Here is a 20441-nt window from a genome sequence, read left to right as displayed (position 1 = left end):
AGACAGAAAAGGATTCCTGACAGTGCTGTCTAAGGTTGTGAGTGCCATAACAAGTACCTGTCCCCATGGCATTTCTTCGGGAGATGGGGAGAGGCTGTTTACCTGGCTCCTGTTTGTTCTCAGTCTGCACTCATGTGCCTGCGTGGCTGTAATGACCTTGCTTCAATTAACAAGTTGCTGGGGTATGAATCAAAGGATAATTGTCACTGCTGCCAGTGGTACTAAACAGACCTGAGCTATTAATTCAAAACAAATGGGAGAAATGAGTAAACAGAAAGTTTACTGGTGCAAGGAAACTACAGGCCTGAGTGGATGTTCTATGTTGGTTGTATTTCAACTTTACTGCTTTCCTTTGATCATTTGAAATTACTACTACTGTTTTCAGCTGGAATGTAGAAAAAACTAAGCCCACATGATTAATTTATTATTCAGATTTTAAAGGGACAGTCTGTTACAAACTTTCTTCCTCTGCAACTTGTTTTTAGGACATGTTTTTGTTATATGAGCATAATTTAAATAACTAACATGATGCAATAATTATATTTCCCAGTTAAATATGTTACAAAGAAGCCAAACCCAACATGCTATTTGGTAGGAACCCCTTTGGATTTCAATCCTAAGCATATCTTAAGATTTAGCATGTCCCATAGGGACTAATCATCAATAAGACTATTGGGGCTGGGGGCAGGGTTTGCAAGGACATATGAAGGCAGAAAATGAGAGGAGCAGAGAGAGAGAGACTCACAGCACTCCAGAAATGACAAAAAGTGTGCCTGAAACAGCCAGGGACTAGAGGCATCTAGTAAATTCATAGCAGCTAGAATGAAATACTGCTAGGGTTGTTAACGAGACTCTTTCTGCAAAGCACTGGTGAAACTGGAGGGGTACTAAAGCAGATTTAGAGGGTGTATAGAAGTTTAGTCCCTGTGATGACCTTTCCTTGCCACAGCCCATGTCCTGCTTCCCTTCACTGCTCCCACCCCACAGGAGGCTGCTGCCTGCAGCTGTGGGGCTGCCACAGGTGCTGCTTGCCAGAGCATGCAAGCACCCTCACAAGATTTTAGCCAGGGGAGACTGAAAAGGGGAAGTAGAAAAGAAGGAATTCTCTTCAGATCTCCACATTACTTTTAAAATTATAATAGAAATGTAGTCTTAAATGCTACAGGACGCTCCAACCCATTCCCTGCCTTGCTTTTTCCTTTCCTGCTCCTTTGACCCAATGCCTTTCGATGTAGTCTGGCACAAGCCTGGAGAAAGCACCAAGGCTTGTGTGCAGAAGTCAGCATCCTGGTCCTGAGCCTCAAAGCAGAATTACTGGTCAAGTGAATGTTTTGCAGCTTTCCCATTTCAATGAGTCCTCCCAGTTTCTCTGTCAGAGGGCTGAGGGGATGTTTTAGAAACATGTAAACATCATACAGTTGGTAATGGAGTTAACATAAACTCTATAGGATGTTTTATCAGTTGTCCCTTTGTTTAGTCTGGGAAGCAGAAGAATGGGAGGAACAAAGAGTCCTCAAATACCCAAAAGGTTTCTCTAAAAAACCAGCAATGAACTGTTGTACCTCTGTTTCTTTTGTTAAAAGCAAGGTTAAGGATTCAAAATAAGATGTTAATAAAAACTGTCTAACTCAATAAATAACTTAAACACTGGAAGGGATGGCCTATAGTGGAGGTCCTACAGCACCTTACTGTGTTTTAAGAACAATTTAGCTAAAGGATAGTTAGAGATGGTGTAAAATACTTGTTTCATCTTCAGAGGAGATGAATTGACTGAATTAATAATCTGTGTAATCCTGTTCAACCATACTTCCTGTGGTATTGCGATCACTTCAATAAAGTGACATTTTTATATAAATAAAGCAATGAAATTGCAGGACCTTGTGAAGTAACCCACCTCTAAGCAATTTGATGTCTGATTCTAAGGGTTATTTCAGTTATGGTAGTTCAAAGCCCTATTTCTTGCCCTAATTATTGCCTGATTCATAAAACTATTCACACCTCTTTTGCCATTTAGGAAGTCAGCTTTCACTTCTCTGAAAGCTATGATTGATATTTAATTTCTCTCAGCTGACTCTCCAAAACCACAAAGTGATATAAAACTGATTTTTTTCCTAGGCAGAAACAGTGATTCAAAGGATTGTTTTTCCCCTACACAACAAATAACTGTGTGTAGCCACACAGGTTATCTTTGACTGTGATTGCTTTTTATTAATATTTTATTAATGAGATTCCTGCTTTTAAATAGAATGTCTATTACTATTTTAGGTTGTCTTACTTGAGCCACCACTTTTAACTGGCTACAGTTTAAAAATACTGTGAAATTCTATGTATGCCATCAAGCTTTGATTAAAAAAAAAGTTCATTCTCCTTTTCTTCACAGGTGCATTTGTAGTACTACTTCCTACTTGAACTTCATGATTCATCTTTAAAAAAAGCATCTCTCTCTTCTTGCTAGCTGCCTGTGTGATTCTGCGATAACTGATTGACAGCTTAATTTCTACTGGGATTGAATTGCTTCTCAGAAGGGCTGATTGGGAGCCTCGTAATGCTCTGTGTTTCACATCTCACTCCTGTGTCATATTCTTTGACTTTTAAGTTGATTTTTTTTCACCTAATCATTCTTCCATAATTCTCCCTAAGAACAAGGATGCTTTCAGAAAGCTTATTACTACCTTTATCTTGAGACATGGCTATTTTTGTTTTCATTATGAAGTGCTGTTTGGGTTTCCTTTGTTGACTGTTTAAGAGGCCTGTCAGAATAAATCAAAAGTAGTGCAAGTGTTGTAGTGTAGAGGTTTCAGTGCAGAACCTAACAAAGCGCCTTGGATCAATCTTACCTAGGTAAGATTAAAAAATCAATTTGCGAATGTGCAAGAGAATTTTTCAGGGGATAGGGACCTTAAAATTATGGGCAGACAGTACCCAGGGAACAGTAAAATCTACAGGGGTACCAATTAATCTTTACGTATCAGCCTTGAAAAATACTTGGTTTTGGGTATGTTACTTGCAAGCACCAAACAGATCAACACTGAAAGGCATCACATCTGTTTGTACCTTCACATTTGGTTCAGTGCCACATCTGAAAAAAATTAAACTGAAAAATCTCATGTCAAAATTAGTAGGTTTAAAAAATGAGCTATAGTGGAGGAGTGAACTCATATTGGAAGATATATGACAGAAAACTTAGATATGGTTTCTTCATCATTCTTTGTTGCAGCAACAGTAAATGATACTGGGAATTTGGTGTTATCAATATAAATGATACTTTACAGATGAGGTGAACGGCATGCCTTGCTGCCAGGGAATATATAAACTTGAGCCCAGGACTTGCAACTGATCTTGCAGAGATGAACTTGAGCTCTGTGGCAGCAGCTTATTGTCTGGAGGATCCTCTTTGCCAGCTTAATGTTCTACCACACACTATCAGGTTTGAGACTGCAGCCAAGCAAACGAGCTATACACACAGAGCCTCTTGTTGCTGGGGAGTCCACCAAGTGTGCCAGCAGATAATATGTAAAAACACCTTTGTAGTTTAAAAACACAAGTGTCATTTTTAATCACACCTGAGCCACTTAAAATCATTCACCTTAACTGTGACCATGGACTGTGTTTTTTTCCAAAAGTTTTGTAAACTGGAGTTTCTGGGTCTTGGATGGGTTCAGAGGCAGGCCCAGCAGATCTCTGGTGTGACTTCCTTTTGGCATGGGTCTGGGCTCAGTGAGCCAGGTAGCACAAAGCTTGCTTGTCTACAGCAAGCATTTTAATACGTTTTAGTTGCATTCAAGTAACTTGGCATTCAACTTAAAGCTATCTTGCATACCACAGGGCTTTACAGTGCCAACAAGTAGGGTCAAGAGCTGAAACATCTGCATCTGTGCTATTAGACTCAATTATTTGTTTTTAAAAGCTATGCAATCTTCTAATCTGCCAGATGCCAAACTCCACAGGAAAATCTGGAAGAATCAGAGTTGATTGGAAAGTAAGGAATTAACAGCTCCCAAACTGACTGGCCGGTTTTAGTACTCAGTGTGAGTTGTTTTGCCGGTTTTGAGGTGACTTTATCAATATGTAAGGCATACCCAGTCCAGGAAGAGAACCTACTGGCAGAAACAAACCAGGTCCCCGCTCCGGGTTGGAATAGCCACACACAGCAGATGAGGAGTGTATGAGCAAAAGGGGGATCAGGAAGAGGGAAAGGAGATGTTAGTTAATGGTGTCCCAGGTTACATCTCTATCTGAGTACTGAGACCACGGGAACTGATGCGTAAACGCGCAACTTCAAATATGTTTAATCTGAGGCTGTGCTGTTGCTGGAAAGTATCGCCTTTCTGATCCCCATGTCTCGGGGATTTGCTCCGGGAGCAAGCGGCTGATGTGATTCATTTCCCCCTGTGGAACCATCGCTGTGGCACAGGGGACAGCAGGAACACCGGCTAAGGGAGTGCAGGAAAGGCAAATCTGCTTTTACGGGCAGCTGCATAGCTTTAGGAAGCCGTACCTTAAACCCAGTATCCTGTCGGTGACAGTGACCAGCCTTAGATAAATTGAGGGAAGACATGAGACTCTGAGGTAGGTAATTACGGGGTGATCTGGCCTTCAGGCATTGTCTGTCATTTCCTCCAGTAGCGATGACTCTGATGTTTCCCCTGTGTCTTATCGGGACTTTTGTGCTTTAAATATGTTTTCCAGTTGCATATCTGGATATTCTTGCTATCTGCACACATATCTAATCCCTGGTGAGTCTTCACAAGCCTCCCTCCTCGCTACATCCTGGGGCGATGAATTCCATTGACTTAATATTCCGTGTGCTGGTGATGGTGCGCGGAGCGGGCACCGCCGGGGCCGCGGAACTGGAGCCTGTGACTGCTCAGCGCGGTCGCGAAGCCGGAATTCATGAATTGCTGGAAGAGCTGTAAGGGAAAAGCTCTCCCCATTAGTTTACCGTCGGTCATTTTTTTAATGACTATTCTTACAGTGCATGGAAGAGTGAAACTGGGTAATTATTAGGGAAAAAGTCTGGGAACTTCTTGCTTCAGCAAGGCCCCCCTCAGCCGCCTCGTTGCCGCTAACGAGCGTGGAGGCGCGGGGGCGCCGGCACGAGACTGGCAGACGGTCAGGACTCGGCCGGTCCCGGGCCGGGCGCGTTCGGAGCCGGGAGGAGCCTCCCCCACCCCTCACCTGCTGGCCGGGCGGGGGCGGCGCTGCCCGGGAACTCGCGCGGCAGGAAGGGAGCGGAGCGAGGGCGGGAGCGGGGCCGCCAGAGCCGCGGCTCCTCCTCCTCCTGCGCCCCGGACCCCGCGGGCTGGGCGAGGAGCGGCAGCGGCGGGGCCCCATGCGGCGGCCGGGACGGCGCTCTCCGCCGCCCGGCCCCAGCACCACCAGCAGCCCCCGCCGCCGCCGATGACCTGGACCAGCAGCATGAGCAGCGGGTACAGCAGCCTGGAGGAGGAAGAGTCCGAGGAGTTCTTCTTCACAGCGCGCACCTCCTTCTTCAGGAGGCCGCCGGGCAAGAGCCGCGCCGCCCCACAAGTAAGTGCCGGGCGCCGGGCAGGAGGGGCGGCTGAGCCGCGCCGGGCAGCTGCCGCCGGGCCGGGCCGGGCCGGGCCCGCTCCGTCCGGCTCGGGCTCCACGTGTCCGCCGCCCCCTCCCCCACGGGGAAGGACCCGCGGAGCCGCCCGGGCGCCGGGACGGAGCGGGGAGGAGGCAGCCGGGAAGGGCTTCCCTCGGCAGGCTTCCAGCGGGGCTCCCCTGCGGCCGGGGGTCACTGGAGCCGGCCCCTCTCGGCAGCCGGGTTGAGGGACCGCCAGTACCCGGCGGGCAGGGATGTGACCAGAAATGGCTTGTTTGTGCGGTGAGTGACCGCGCTGTCGGCCCCGCTGCCGCCTCTGCGGGGCACGGCGGGGTCTGCCTTCTCGCTCTTTCGGAGCTCATTCCGAGGTGAATGACAGCCTCTTCAGCTGGTTTGTTGGCAGGGAAAGGCCCTCTGAAGTGCTTAAGTGGCTTGGTTTAAGTATTCAGGCTCAGGCAAGTGGGGCTTTGAGGTGAAGAACTGATTAAGTACAAAGTAAAAACTCCGAACCACCCCCTTGTGTGGGCAGCGTTGAAATTCAGTGGAAGACCTGTCCGATCCAGAGCAGTCATTAAACCATATAGGGTAAAAGTCACACTTTTTTAGCTAAGCAGTCCATCTCCCCTCATTTCTCTCTACCCAAAGCATAGGATCTCATTGTAGAGATGGCTGGTGTCTTTGGAAACATTAGGCTAGCGAGCCTGTTTTGTTTGTGCTGCTTCATCTGCTCCCAGCAGCATCAATGCCTTCTTTCCGCTCAGTGTCTGTTTCTTCCTACAAACTGTAGTTTTCCCCACTGGATTTCAGTGTAGAACTAGTTGAAAACCTGCTTTTGAAAGCCTGGATATGTCAGCTGCCCTCTGGTCCACCTGTGGCACTTGTCAAAAAAACATCATTTGTTGCCCACAGTCATTCCTGTAGGCTGTGTTCTGCTGCAGAAAGCCAATCTTGGTTTCTGTTTCTCCGAGGTTATGTTCCATTTGTGATTTGCTTAAAACTGAAACCCTCTAGCTGCCCCTCAGGAAACTCCTGCTCCCATTTGAGGAAGTGTAAGAGCTCTATTGAGCTTTAATTTCCTTTGCAAAGTCTGGCAGGGAGCCTGGGCACACCCTCTTCCTACACCTGAGCTTGGGCACTTGGAGCAAATAGGTTGAGACCAGCTGTGTATCAGGTCACGGCTGCTTCTCCAGGGTACTTCTACGCCTGTCCTCAGCATTTGTTTTTGTCTCATCCGTTTTGAGTTTCAGCCTCCCACTAACCTCAGGCGTTCTCTGGAAGCTGCTGAGTGCTGTGGAGTGTCCTTGAACTTCATCTGGTAACCTATTTGGCCAGCACTGGCTGCCACCTGGCCCTTAGAGAGGAGGATCTTGGTGTGACAGTAGTGTGTGAATAGATACCTCACTGCTGTCTGCCTCTGTGTAGCTACTGTATTATGACATGTCAGAGGGCCCATGTCTTAAATCAGATCCTGAAAACATACACATCTTTCTAATCCTATTGTATAAGTTGTGTTGCTAAATATTAGCTGTATAAGTAGTAAATTGTGAAGGTGTGTAAATTGTTATGTATGGTATTAACATTTCCAAGCAAGAGGGACTGGAACAAGAGCAAAAAAAAACAACTCGTAACTAAAATTTTATATTCTGCTGTAGTAATGCTTTCCAAAAGAATACTGCAGTGAGGTGTTGCAGGGTACATATTTAAGTATGAATTTACTAGGCTGGAACACATTCATCTGTATTGCTGACTCTGCAGCATCAGAAATACTCAGCTAGTGTTTCTAGTCATAAAGTTACTACCAGTTGCTCTCAACTGATGATTTATAGAGAAAAGCAAAAAAACCTCCAAACAATGCTGAATGTAGATTTCAACAGTCATGTGGCCAGTAAGAGTGAGTTTCTCCTTCCAGCAATAACAGTCATAATAAGCCTCTTTGTAGGGATGAGGATGTTACTTTTGGTTTGTATTTGAGGTTTAGTTAAAAAATGCATACTATGTCCCCTTGAGCAAAGAGGGGAGCTGATAGTTATTGTTTCTGTGTCTTTCCCAACTACGCAAATATTAAGTTCTGCAGTGTGGGTTTCTCTTCTTGCAGAAGACTTTTAAGTGCTGGTAGTTATGTTTATCCTTCTGTCTTACCTCCCTTTTCCCTCTTTCTTGCAGGGCAGAAATGGTTTAGAGCATTTGGTTTGCAGCTGTGCCTGCAGAAGAACTCAGTAGTGGTGTTTAGCCTTGTTTTGTATGGATTTCCAAAGAAAAGAAAGGAAAAGGAAATGGAAATTCACTAGCTTAAGTAGTGAATTTTTGTCTTCATTTAATTGGCCAAGGATGGGCTTAAATACATCAAATTCTGCAAGTGAGACAGGATTAATGAATTGACTGCGGTTCTGGTGTAAAAATGTTGTGATAGTACCTTTGGTCTTTGCTTAGGATGCCTAGTCTCTAGAGTGGTTAAAGATTTAGACAACTCTTCCTCTCTCTATACTACTTCTAAAAGAAAATTGCAGCATAAAATCATTGCAGCATATATTAAGTGGTATGGTGTTTTAAGGTTCAGCAGTAGCCCCAAAGTAATTTCTTAAACAACAAATACTTTAGTCAGGTGTGGGCAGTGTGAATAGAAATTCAGGTTGCTTTCTGCTGTCTTCTTGCTCCTGAAAGTTTAGCTTTATTTAAGGTTTCTTATCTGTGTCTCTTGTAAAATTTGAGCGTCAGAGACTAGATGAAGCCCAGTTTCATGTTTGCAATGAGTCATTTAATGGATGAAAAAGGCAGAACTGTAAATATTTTTATCCTGCCAGTCTGACTACTCATGTGAGGTAAAGTTATCCATGTACGTAGGCTTTTGCAAGATCAGACTGCTTCTGTATGATCAAGCCTTTGGAAATTGTCCGTTCCCTGTAGAGAAAATACCAAAATAAGAGTTTTGGCAAACTTTTGAAAACTGACCTGTTTCTCTCCCTATTTCCTTCCACCCATCCCCATCCTTCAGGAAAATTGAAAACAGTCATGCTGCTGCTGCAAGCCCCACCATATGCTGGAGGGATGCACATCTTCCTGTCTATGTTTTCTGCACTTTCCTTCCACATGCCTGTTCCCTGAATTATCCCACTTTGAGTAGGGTCAGTGTACATCCTTGCAATACTTTTCCTTTTTCTTGAAAGTGGCCTTTCAAGCATTGTGGGCAGTTAGTTCCAAGCCATGGTGAGCTCATGTCTTCTATCAGGATGACTGCAAAAACCTGAGGACATCCCTATACTTGGTTCTGCCTGCTCAGTGTTTGAGGGCCCCTTCCTCTGTAACTGTAAAGGTTTGAAACATGAGAAGAGGCCTTAAGTCAAGCTCTCGCTCTGCCCTTACGTGTGAGGCATCTGTGAGACAGGACATCACTGCGCTTTGGGAAACCTTGCTTTGGAAGCTGGCAGTGCTATGAAGGTCATGGATCCCAGCTAGAAGAGGGCCAGTCTTGCAGGTTCTGTTCAGCATCTGAATTGTGAATAGTTTGCACACAAAAAGTGAGTGTTCCCTTTGATGTCTCATGCAAAATGGTTTGGATATAGGAAGTTTGACACTTGGATGCTGCTCTGTTCTTTGGAAAAAAACCCCAAAATGCTGCTGTGTGCTCTGTTTTTATACCATTTCATACAGGGCTCTGTAAAAGTGTTTGCAAGTTGGCAATTTCCAGAAATGCCAAGTTCCTTCTGCACCCAAGAATGTCCTCATTGCCTCACTGTCAACACTGGTCCTTCCCTGTCTGAGGTCTGATTTCTCCCTCTCTCTTCCCCTTACTGGTCTTGGTTTTCATGGCTTCCAGACCGGCTGTGTTCCTTCCCCTGCACCCTCACCCAGTGCCCCCTGCCATGATGTTAGCTTTGTGCCTGTCTTTTCTGCATGTCAGTGCAATTTGCAACTGTGGTAATAGTGGTGGGAAAGGAAATTAATAAAAAAACTGGAAACGGCAAGCACATATATAAGAGCAGAGGAGGTGTAAAGGGGAAAGGCAAAAGGCAGAGGGTGACAGTCTCATCCCTAACTAGTCCTGGCAAGGTAATTAGCAATCTCTCATTTCACTGTTGGAGAAGGAGGTTTGAAGGGAAGGGTACAGCAATTTTTTTAACAGATGAGCTGGTGAAAATGGGAAGAAGCAGGACAAACTTCTGGGTACAGACACCTTTTTTTAGGTTTCTTCTACATGAATTTGCACAGTAGGTCAAGGCATGTAATTGAGAGGAAGAGAGACCATAAAAAAAAGCATTTGATTAGGGAAGAAAAGTTTCTAGTAGTAAAATGCAATTTGTAGCTGCTCAAGCCTGGTTAGGATGCTTTTGTGTTACCAGTGTCCGTTATTAATGTTTCACGTTCTTTGGCCATTACTCTTCCTGGGTTTCCTTTTAGTAACATTCCCTAGGGAAAATGGCTCTCCTGACTACCAGAAAAAATGAGGTTGCTAATTATAGGCTTGTTTTGGAGCCAAAAAGTTTAGGTTTGTGTTTGACATGTAGTCGTGAAACTTTTTTTAAAAAAGGCAACTAAAAATATCCAGTAAGGTTTTGTTCTTTTTTTTTTTTTTCCATCCATTTGGCAGTCAGTGGATATTATGGGATAAACACTGTCACAACTGAAATACTTGAAAGTTAAGAGCTGAAGGAATGAGTAGGGTAGAGATTGTGTCTATTTTAAGCCCACATCACTGTGACAGTAAACTAGTGGTCCTTATTTTGTGTTTTTGTCTCACTCTTCTCTTGGAGCACTTGGTGTGGCATGTGTTTGTCAGTAACTTGGAGGGGCTTGATGGCCATTCTGTGGTGAATTCTAAGTCTCCTGCTGGTGTCTGACAGCCTCTGGAGATGAGATGAGATTTGATTTATGCTCTGTGCAGAGGATGCTGATTGCCATATGCTGGTTTATCATTATGGTTCTTGGAATCATTGATTTAAATTTTGAGGACTTAAATAGATGAAATGGTAACTACTGGTGCACACAAAAATTTAAGAAACAGTTTTAGGAGAGATGGATTAACATGCTGTCCTAATCAGTGTCATGAGTGCAGTACCAGTGGCAGGTAGTATTCAGACAAGACGAGTAAATTAATCTTTCCACTGTTTTCTTTAGTCTATTGTATTAATACTATATTAAGTGCATCTCAGGCAGTTACTTCTCTATCAACTTTGGGAGTACAAGCAATGTGTTATTACCTTTGTTACTGACATTTATTTAAATATCACCAGAGAAACACTGATTATTTATTTTTCCTTTTGTTGGAGGAGAAAGGCTTCAATTCACTTATCAGAGTCGTGGGATACAGTAGCTAGGCTTCATATTAGTTAGACCAGGAGCACTTAGTGTGGGTATTTCGTGAATTAAATGGTGTAATTGAGTTGGGATGATTGTGAAGGTTGAAGTGCAAAGCAGAAGGGCAGAGCTGTGGAGTTTTGCTGAAGTCAGAAAGTATTGGGCACCTGTAGCTTTATGGTCCAAAATATTTAGACTTAGTCCTCTTTAGACATATGTGAATAGGCATGCAGACACAAGGAGTTTTGTTTTAACTGAAAAGTCTGATGAATCCAGGAAAGTACTCTGCAGAGCGTCAGAGCTCAAGGTCATCTGAATACACTAAAGAGATTTAAAAAACCCGATAAAAAGTTACTTAAAGAGAAAATTTGATACCTCCTTTTCATGATCTGTTATTTCAGCTGTAGATCAGCATGTAAGAATAATATCAGAATGACCATTTTGGAAGAGGAGCTTGCTGATTAACATTTAGCTACTGCAAGAGCAAAATTATGAAGGAAAACTAAAGTAGAAACTGATGCTACTGTTTGTCTCTTCTGTAAGAAGTCAGTGGCACCAGTACTGAATTAACAGTTGCAAACAATGCTGACTCATGGGTTGGTCACAAAGGGTCAAAGTGAATGGGGTAACATCACAGGCTGGAAGCTGGTCTCCCATGGAGTTCAGCAGGGCTCCATTCTTGGCCCAGAGCTTGTCCACATCTTCATTAGTGACTTGGACACAGGACTGGAGGGAATACAAAATAAATTTGCTGATGACGCTAAATTGAGAGGAGCTGTTGAGTCCCTCAAAGGCAGAGAGTCACTGATAAATTAGAGAGATGGGCAATCACCAATCGTATGAAGTTGAACAAGGGCAAGTGACAGGTTCTGTACCTGGGATGGGGAACTCTGGGTGTATGGACAGGGGAATGAGAGGCTGGAGAGCAGAAAGGGACCTGGTGTCCTGGTCAAGGGAAAGTTGAATATGAGTCAGCAGTGCCGTGGCAGCCAGGAGGGCCAGGCATGTCCTGGTGCTCATCAGGAACAGCATCACCAGCCAGCAAGGGGTGGGGGGGGTTGGATTGTCCTGCTCTGCACTGGGGCAGCCTCCTCTTGAGTGCCATATGCAGTCTGGGGCAGTGTAAGGAACATATTGCCCAAAACTGTAAAGAATGGGCATAGGATATAGCTTAATAAAGGGGGGCAGTGAAGGTGTTGAAGGGTCTTGAGGGGGAAGCTGTACGAGGAGTGCCTGAGGTGACTTGGTCTGTTCAACCTGGAGAACAGGAGATTGAGGGGGAGAGCTCATTGCTTCCTCGTGAGGGGAAATGGAGGGGCAGGTACTGATCTCTTCACTCTTGTAACCAGTGACAGAACTCAAGGGTATGGCCTGAAAGTGTGTCGGGGGAGGCTCAGGCTATGTATCAGTAAAAGGTTCTTCACCCAGAGAGTGTTCAGGCCCAGGAACAGGATCCCCAGGGAAGTGGTCACAGCACCAACTGACAGAGCTCAAAAAACATTTGGACAATGCTCTTAGGCACATGGTATGATTCTTGGGATGTCCTGTGTAGGGTGAAGAGTTGAACTTTGGTGATCCTTGTGGGTCCCTTTCAACTCAGGATATTCTATGATTCTAAATAAACGGATTAACAGAGAATTTTTGATTAAGTGCTCAGTATGTAATGACTGTGGCACTATGCTAGTGAGTCAAGACAAGCAATGTAAGCTTCATGAAGAGAGACATGCAAGTGACCGGTCTCTTGTTCAGCTCTCCTCATGGATAGGCAGATAAGGCCAATGTGCGGGTAGCACATTGGGCCAGGCTATTCAGTATATCCTGCACTTCATTCTTTGGTAGAAATTGTAGGGCTGTTATGGGTGCATGCTATAAAAAATAATTATATGTTAGCTATAAATACATATATATACACAAAATATTTAGATTTATATATATAAATCTGACACACGCACATATGGATTTGTGCCTTTTGAGACTAACGTTCAGGAAAGATCTTAAAATCAGCAGCCCCACAGATGTTAGAGGTGTGCCCTGATAGAACTGAAGCTAGCCCAGCATGCTGTCATCCCTCGTTTCAGTGCAGTGCTTACCTGATTATTTCATTTTCAGGCTTTTGTATGGGTTCAGGTGCCTGTATCAAAGCCTGCACATTTCTATAGATAGGTATGAATTGACTTGGGGTGAGTAATTGCTGCTTTCCTTTTGGCGTCCTTGCTGTTCTGTGAGGTTGATGAAATACTGCAGACAATTTTGAAGAGAGTGATTCCTATGCAGACATATATTTGGCTATGCTAAGTAGCCACATGTGATTTATGTAGCAATTAAGAATGCTTTTTAGTTACTCATCTGTGTGTGTGCTGGAGAAGAATTTGTGTTCCTGTATGCAGAGGAATCTGTGCTGTGCTGAAAATAATAGTAAAAGCAGGAGTGATTCATCTGCCTCTGAGGATGCATCAAATGTTGATGGTAGGCATGCCAGGAGTACTTGGTGTGCTGGTTGGCAGCTTCTCTGGTCTTGCTCTTTACCCACTAAGTAATTGTGGAAAATGCTGTTTGCAAGTGTGTTTCTTTTATAAATTATATAAAATAATATACTAGGGGAGAATTACAAAGGCAGTTGTCTCTAATCTTTTATAGATATCCCTGTTGTCCATAATTAGGACTGCTTGTATTGTGATCTGTCTCCTCACTGATCCAAGGTGTGCTCAAGTGCATGGATGCACAGTCTAACCATGCTACACTCTTCCTCACAGTGCACAGTTCTTGTATCTTGTGTTTGCAGTACACAATCAATACAGTCACTCTAAAGCCTGATTGGTAATAATAAAAACTGACTATCAAGTTGTTCTCTGACTGAACATGACAGTTTCCCAAATATTTAAGTGCTTAATTCTCTTTCTGCTGGAGCAGGAATCCCACAATTTGACTTGTCCCCCTTGAAGTAAAGTTTGTAATAGAACAAATTTTTTAATACTTCACAAGTAGTTTAACACCTTTATTGATGATTAATAACCTCTGTTGTAGAGGACTTCCTTTCAGTGACTTCTTATGTACAGTTATGCCTAGGTCACACTAGCCTGTAAACTTGAAAGAGTTTAGTTCAAATGTTTCATTTAGAGAATTATTTTTCTAGTGGGCTCTTCTCTTCTGAAGAATTGGGCTCCTCAAGATCAAAGCCTGCTTGTCTTGCTGTTCTGTCCAGCATCAGTTTGATTTAGTGTGTTCACTTAGGTACATAAGCTGAGATTGTGGAAGTATTTTTGTTCAGAGCTGCTCGCTTACTTGTAAAATATTTAAATAGTTCATATGAGAAGCATCTAGTAAAGCCATATAAACTCCAGCAACTGCACTAGGGATTTCAGCATGACCCATTGTGATTGTGTGTACAGAAACTAGCATATTCTTTGGCACTGCCTGAAAGATTAAGAATTTGGTGGTTGTGTATTGCATAATGGGAGAATTGGTCTGCATTGTTTCTCATGTTTTAAATGAGTAAGGGTCAGTATTATGGAGATTAGCATAACAGTACAAATTTTCAGAACAGATGTAATTTGAGCTACTGTATTACAATTTTTTATTATATTATTGATGTGTGGAAAGTTTATGTAGTATAGGCATAGACAGGTGTCTTATGTTGCCCTTTATGATAAAACATGTGAAAAAAAAAAACCCCAACTTTGGTGTCTTTGATTAGCTTGCAAGTGGTAGAAAAGTTGATGTGTGACAAGTGACCTAGGATGTGCCTAAAGTGCACAGCAGGTACGTGCTGTAGCCAGCTGCAGGAACTGATCCCTCAGATTTCCAGACTGGTGAATTAAAGAATGGTCTGCCCCTTTTTTTGTTACCATGCATGTGTGTTTAACTTTGAAAAAAAGTGCAGAGAGAGGGTTTCTGCAGAAGCATTTCTGGATCTGTCAGGCTAGACTGTTGAACCTAAGTGTTAAAGACTAAGGAATGGAAATATGAGCAGGAGGAAAGTTCTTTTTAATCCTGTCACGCATACAGACTCCCCATTTCTATCACCAGGAGTACTTTGATCCAAAGATTAGACCCATGTGATGGCTGTGATATAGCCAGGGGTAAATGCTGCAATAAAGAGGTGCTCCTGAAAGCTGCTAAAATAAATTCTTAACTCTCCATGTGGCATGGACTTGGCAGCTGAAAGCTAAAAATAGGTATAACTTTTATATTTGATAGTGAAGGAGGAGGAGAAGGAAGGAATCTTTGTGTACAAGACTTGCTCCATCTCTTGAAGGGTACTATGAGCACTTATCAACTGTTGAGAGCAAACTGGAATAAATTATGCTGCATATGTGTGAGGCATGGTAAAAATAATTTCAGATGGGGAGTTGATCTGTGACTGTTGTCTTTTAAGAGCTCTGATGGAAAGAAGGAAGAGAAAGTATTCTATCTGTCCTGCTGAAAGTGCAGGCTGAAAAATTGCCTGTTCATATTTCTGCATATTTCTGTAGGATCAATGTCTTACGTCCTGTGGAAAAATATACAGCTTAACCAAAAGCTCATGCTTGAGGCAGTTGCTCCATTAGGTACCCACATACAAGTGCTGGCAGTGTAAGAACACCAGAGTCTGGGCAACATCAGTTGTGCAGGCAACCTGATGCAAGCAGTAACCAGACTCCCGTGTGATCTGTACAAGAGAAATCTGCTTTATTAAGGGGAATTTGATCTTTCATTAAAGAAATCTTCTGGTCATGATACTAACAGTTTTCATGGAGCCTAATTTAGCACAGTGTTACTTTTCTACTGCACTGTCTACATAAATTTGTAACTCTAGTCTGGTTTTCTGTGTTAAGAAGTTTATCCGGATCTTTGGTGATTTGATGTAAAATTTAATATCAGGGAGAGTTTGCAGTTTTTGCATGAGTTAGGTCAGCTTAAGATGAAATTGGAATATTTAACTTGATATTCAGGGGCACTTCATTAGTTGAATTAAGGGAATGCCTTTTTCCCCTTCCAAGAATATGGGCTATGGGGTGATGGCTAATGTCAGGCATCTTAATAAATTCTTTCTGCAAATAATTTAGCTGCTTTTAATGAGCCCAGTAAGGGCTCAGGATCTAAGTAAATGGATTCACAGTAGCTAGTAAAGATAATCTTATGGAGTAGGGCTATTGTAGAGTTCAAAGACTGGAATATCTTTTGTTGTGTTTGGTAATATAATTTAGTTGTTTCCTTGGAGAAGTGACTCTTAAAATACTGAATTACTTTAGTTATCTTTTAATTTACTGTAGTGTTAAGAGACTACTGCATATGCATATGAGTGTCAGAGGAGAGAGCAAAGCTTCTGGACATCAATCAGATAAACCTGTGAATCAGATCATCACATTATTTTAAATTCCATTTTTCTATTCTCATTGCATATAAAGATGAATTAACATATGTGATTAGTTGCCTTTTAAATTTTTTCTTTGGGCTCTGTGAATATGTCAAAAATTGTTCCTGAACAATTTCCTACACCCCCCCTTATTTTTTTTCTTCAAGGTTCAAGCCAAGCAAGAGCTTGTTTTATTCTTTGCGTGCTAATTACTTTCCCTTCTTAAGTCTGAGTCTGACTCATACTGCTGTTGCTTATAACAATTATAACAGGAATTACTGATAAATGTAAATACTTTCTCTAAACATTCTCTATATCAACTGCACAGCATTGCTTTGGGATCTGATTTGGACTTCATGGGAACAAGTTTGTTTTCATAGAAATTGAAAAATGGTATTAGTGTTCAGCTGACCATGTGATCTACTACTCTGAACTTTTGTTGGTCCCTTGCTTGCCTAGGAGGTTTTTTTACTGATTTAAAAATAGTATAATGCTAGCAAAATAAAATTCAGCTTAACTAAAACAACCATGTTTTAATTAAAGTGTGTTAAAGAAAATATCTTCAATAAGACTTTGAATTCTGTGCTGTAAATTACAACTTTTTTTCTTGAGTGAATATTCAGTAGACTGTGTTGTCAGAGAGTATGATTGGGAGAACGTTCTCATTGCTAATTCAAACCTGTGAGCAGCAGGACTTCATGAAGTAGATTTAACTGTGGGCTTCTGGCTTTTTTGTTGCCCTGGTCAGAATTCTTGATCTGTAAAACGAAGCAGACAGTTCCTGTGCTTAGTGTGGTGAGATTTTTATATTCTGGATTAGGCTGGGTGCCAATTAGCCAGCCACTGTCTACCCTTCACAGTGTAGACAATTCCTACATATCTTAGACCTGATCACAACCTATATAACATTATCCAAAATAAATGCCAAGTATTTATGCAAGGTGGAGAACAGTGATGTTTTATAAATCAAAGTGGCTCTGTTGCTAAGGGGGCATATTCCACCAGGGTTTCTCTTTTGGTTTGTTAAACCCTTGGGCACTTGTGGTTGCCTTGATACTGTGATAGCAGGTTTGTTATAAAATACAGAAGTAATTCCTGATACATACCTTTCTCAAGTTCTGAATAAGAATGGAATTGTCTGTAAAACAGTAATCGAAGTGTCCAGCTGTCAGAACATCGAGTTAGTTGGTTTGAAACATGGCAGGCTGTGTAATGCAAATTTGTTTAACTTCTTTATGGTCACCAAATCATAGTGAGGTTTCTGGGAGTTTAATTCTGTGTTTTGTCACCAAAAAGCCGTGTTGTGCTCACCTGTGCCTGAGAAGAACTTGTGAAGTGTGTTTTCAGGTGGCAGAGGTATTGGCCGCCTTCTCCAACCCCTTGGTTTGGCTCACTCCTGTCCGATGTCTTTGGTTTTCCAGTGGCTGTTACCCTGTCCCCCACTGGCAGCAGTGGGCATGGGAGCTTCTGGGAGGAGTCTTACACCTGTTGAGCTGAATCCTATGGAAGAATGAATTTTCTTCTCTTACTATGCTCCCCTGGAAGGGGTCATCCCACTTGCAAGGAGAGCTTTGGATACTCTTACAGTGGAGATCTCTGCTTTGGTGGTCATAGCAGTTGTCAGTTGGAATATTCAAAGTGTTCTGTTGTTCCACATGTTCCTGTGACTGAGGGCTGATAAGATGTGCCTTAATACAAATCTTGGAGGATTTAAATAACTTACAGATTATTCCAACAGAACAGAAGTGACATATTTAGAATTATCTTTCTAAAGATCTTCTGTGTTAGCCCAGTCATGGGCAAGAGTTATATCACAGATTTTGTTTTATGTCTAGAGTTTGTGGGTTTTTCTACACTGACAGCTGCTTTTTAATTCATGTGAATGTGTTCACATGGTGCAATGCTTATCTCAGGATGGGGGAACATGACTGGTTATATTGTGCTAAAAGGTGGATATGTGAAGTGAGACATCAAAGCAGTTTCTAATGCTCTGAACTTTAAAACTCACAGTTAATTTAACTGAAAAATAATTAAAGTCACATCTTTCCCTACCTCTGAATGCAGACCCCAAATATTCTTCAAAGCATATTTGATTTTAATATTTGGTGATTTTCTCCCTGAGGTTTTTTTTAACTTGCCACTGGCATATGAAGATGTAGCTTTGAGTTTCAAGGATAATAGACTATTAGTGCAGTAGGTGTTTGCCTCCTCATGCAGTAAAACCACATGGTCTGTGGAAATAGCCTCATGTTAAAAAAAATAAATTTATAAACCTAGTGGTTTTTCCTCTAGCAGGCTAAGTTTATGGTACACTTCTTTTTTAGTGATTTATAGCTTAAACTAGCTCCTGAAGCAGCTTGGTGAAGTGCATGGTATGGAATGCTGGCATTCCAAGCTTGTTTTGTCACTTTTTCTTGTGTCTCTTCCCCCTTGAATTCTAATGAAGAGTTCTGTTTTAAAATGAGTTTGATTTTAAATCAGCCTTTATGGCCAATGCTGGAAAAAATCATGTATCATGTAATAGAGATTTACTGCAGTAAGTAGTTGTGAAGATGTTATGTGGAGGATATTTGTCTAGATTTAACTAATAACCTGTATGTTTTCCTCTTCAGAGATCTATCTGGAAGGTAGATTGGAAAATAAAAAAACCTTTCAGAAGGCATTTCACAGTTGATAGTAATGGTGTCAGAAACAAAAGGCAGCAGAGAGGAGTATTTTTTATTATGAGAATTATTAAAACTAGCATTGGTATTTATGTTGTAGGTGTGGGCATTGCAGTGCGCTAAGGGCAGTGTCTCGGTCTTGTCACCCCATGACAGGCAGTCACTAGAAATGTGGTGCCATTCCCTGGATATGGGAAGGAAGTGTGGTTTTTAGGTACTTGCAGAGATCCTTTCTCATTCTGGACACACTCCTGGGTAACGTGCTCTGGGAGATCCTGCTTGAGTGGAGAGGTTGGACTGGATAATCCTCAGTGGTCCCTTCCAACGTTACTCATTCTGTGATTCTTCCCTGTCTCCTTGCTGTGTGCTTCCAAATAAGCTCCAATACTGCCCTTCCAGAGAAATCCAAGCTTTGTTCTGACTGTTCCCAACAGACAAGCGAAAAAGTCTGAAATATGGGAGTGATGCCATGGTGAAACTGAGCTGGAATTGGATCCCATTCTCTTTCAGATGTGTAACACCAGAACATAACTTTCCTGGTCAATGCTCGCTCTGTTCCCTCTTTGCTCTTGTGGTTTCCAGGCACTTCCATAGCTGCATGCTCACAAGGAAGTCTTCTAACCTGCAATAGTAATTGGATTGCTAATCTGCACAGGTTGTCTGTAAATAGTTAGGTGGTGGGTTTTTTTGGGTTCATGACTTCGCCATACTTCCCTTTTGGTGAAGCAAAACATCTTGGTGAAAACACAATAAACTAAGTGTTAAAGGTAAGTTGTTTTAAATGGTCAAAATACAGATCTAGTGAAACTCACAGCACTCGTTTTTTTGGGGTGTTTTGTAGAAGGGGGTGCCAAGTACTACCAGGTTTCCAGCCTCCTAAATTTATCCTATGAACCACAGGGAGCAATGATGTCTCACAAGGTAGAACACAAAGGGATCATCACGCAGCAGTTAATCCTACCTCTGTTGTTTCATGCTCTGTCCTATCTCAGCCACATGCCTACAAGGCGGATGCTGCAGGTTGAAGGCTGTTTCAGTGTGGCTGCCATTGCTTGAGCAGAGGGTGTGGTTCCACTGAAGCTTCAGTTTAATTAAGTTAGGTTTTTCTTCAGATGCCTTCCTTTAATCAGATCTCTCTGTGGTTGCAAAAGGAAGATGTCTGGTGCTAGGGCAGGTGGAGGAATGTGCAGCTGGGTAAACTGACTGAGAGGGTGGGACCACAAGAGGCTAGGCTTAACTGGTGGAGCTCTGCTTTGGGAGAGGAAGCCCCAGCTGATGGTGCAGTGAAGATGTGCCTTAGAGTGTTTGGACAGATTTCTTAACTGGGTAGACATGATACAGGTAGGCAGAAGGTGAAATCTGGGCATTTTGGTTTTGTGTGGTTTTGGTTTGGCTTTTTTTTTGTGTGTGTGTTTGTTTTTATTCTTTTAATGAATAATGGTTCTGAAAGGAAGATAGCAGTAGAACTTCTTGAATGGAAAATATGGTTTATGCTTTGGTATCTGACAGAAAGTAGTGCAGCAAATAGGATTGCAGTGTAAACCTTGGATTAACTTGCAGGTTCTTGATTTTCAAAATACAT

General features: G+C 42.5%; 1 protein-coding gene across 1 annotated transcript in view; it reads left to right on the top strand.

The window, feature by feature from the left end:
- Window positions 1-5223: 5223 nt before the first annotated feature.
- LOC131573153 (ras association domain-containing protein 3-like) overlaps window positions 5224-20441 on the top strand; it is a 52919-nt gene continuing 37701 nt past the window's right edge. Inside the window, exon 1 of the mRNA XM_058826819.1 lies at window positions 5224-5529. Within this exon, the coding sequence (XP_058682802.1) occupies window positions 5401-5529 (129 nt within the window). The 5' untranslated portion in view covers window positions 5224-5400. The remainder of the gene's footprint in view (window positions 5530-20441) is intronic.

This window comes from Poecile atricapillus, chromosome Z (genome assembly GCF_030490865.1).
Source record: "Poecile atricapillus isolate bPoeAtr1 chromosome Z, bPoeAtr1.hap1, whole genome shotgun sequence".
In the NCBI taxonomy this organism is placed as follows: domain Eukaryota; kingdom Metazoa; phylum Chordata; class Aves; order Passeriformes; family Paridae; genus Poecile; species Poecile atricapillus.
Note: the sequence above shows the minus strand (reverse complement) of the source record. Positions and strands in the feature narration are given on the sequence as shown.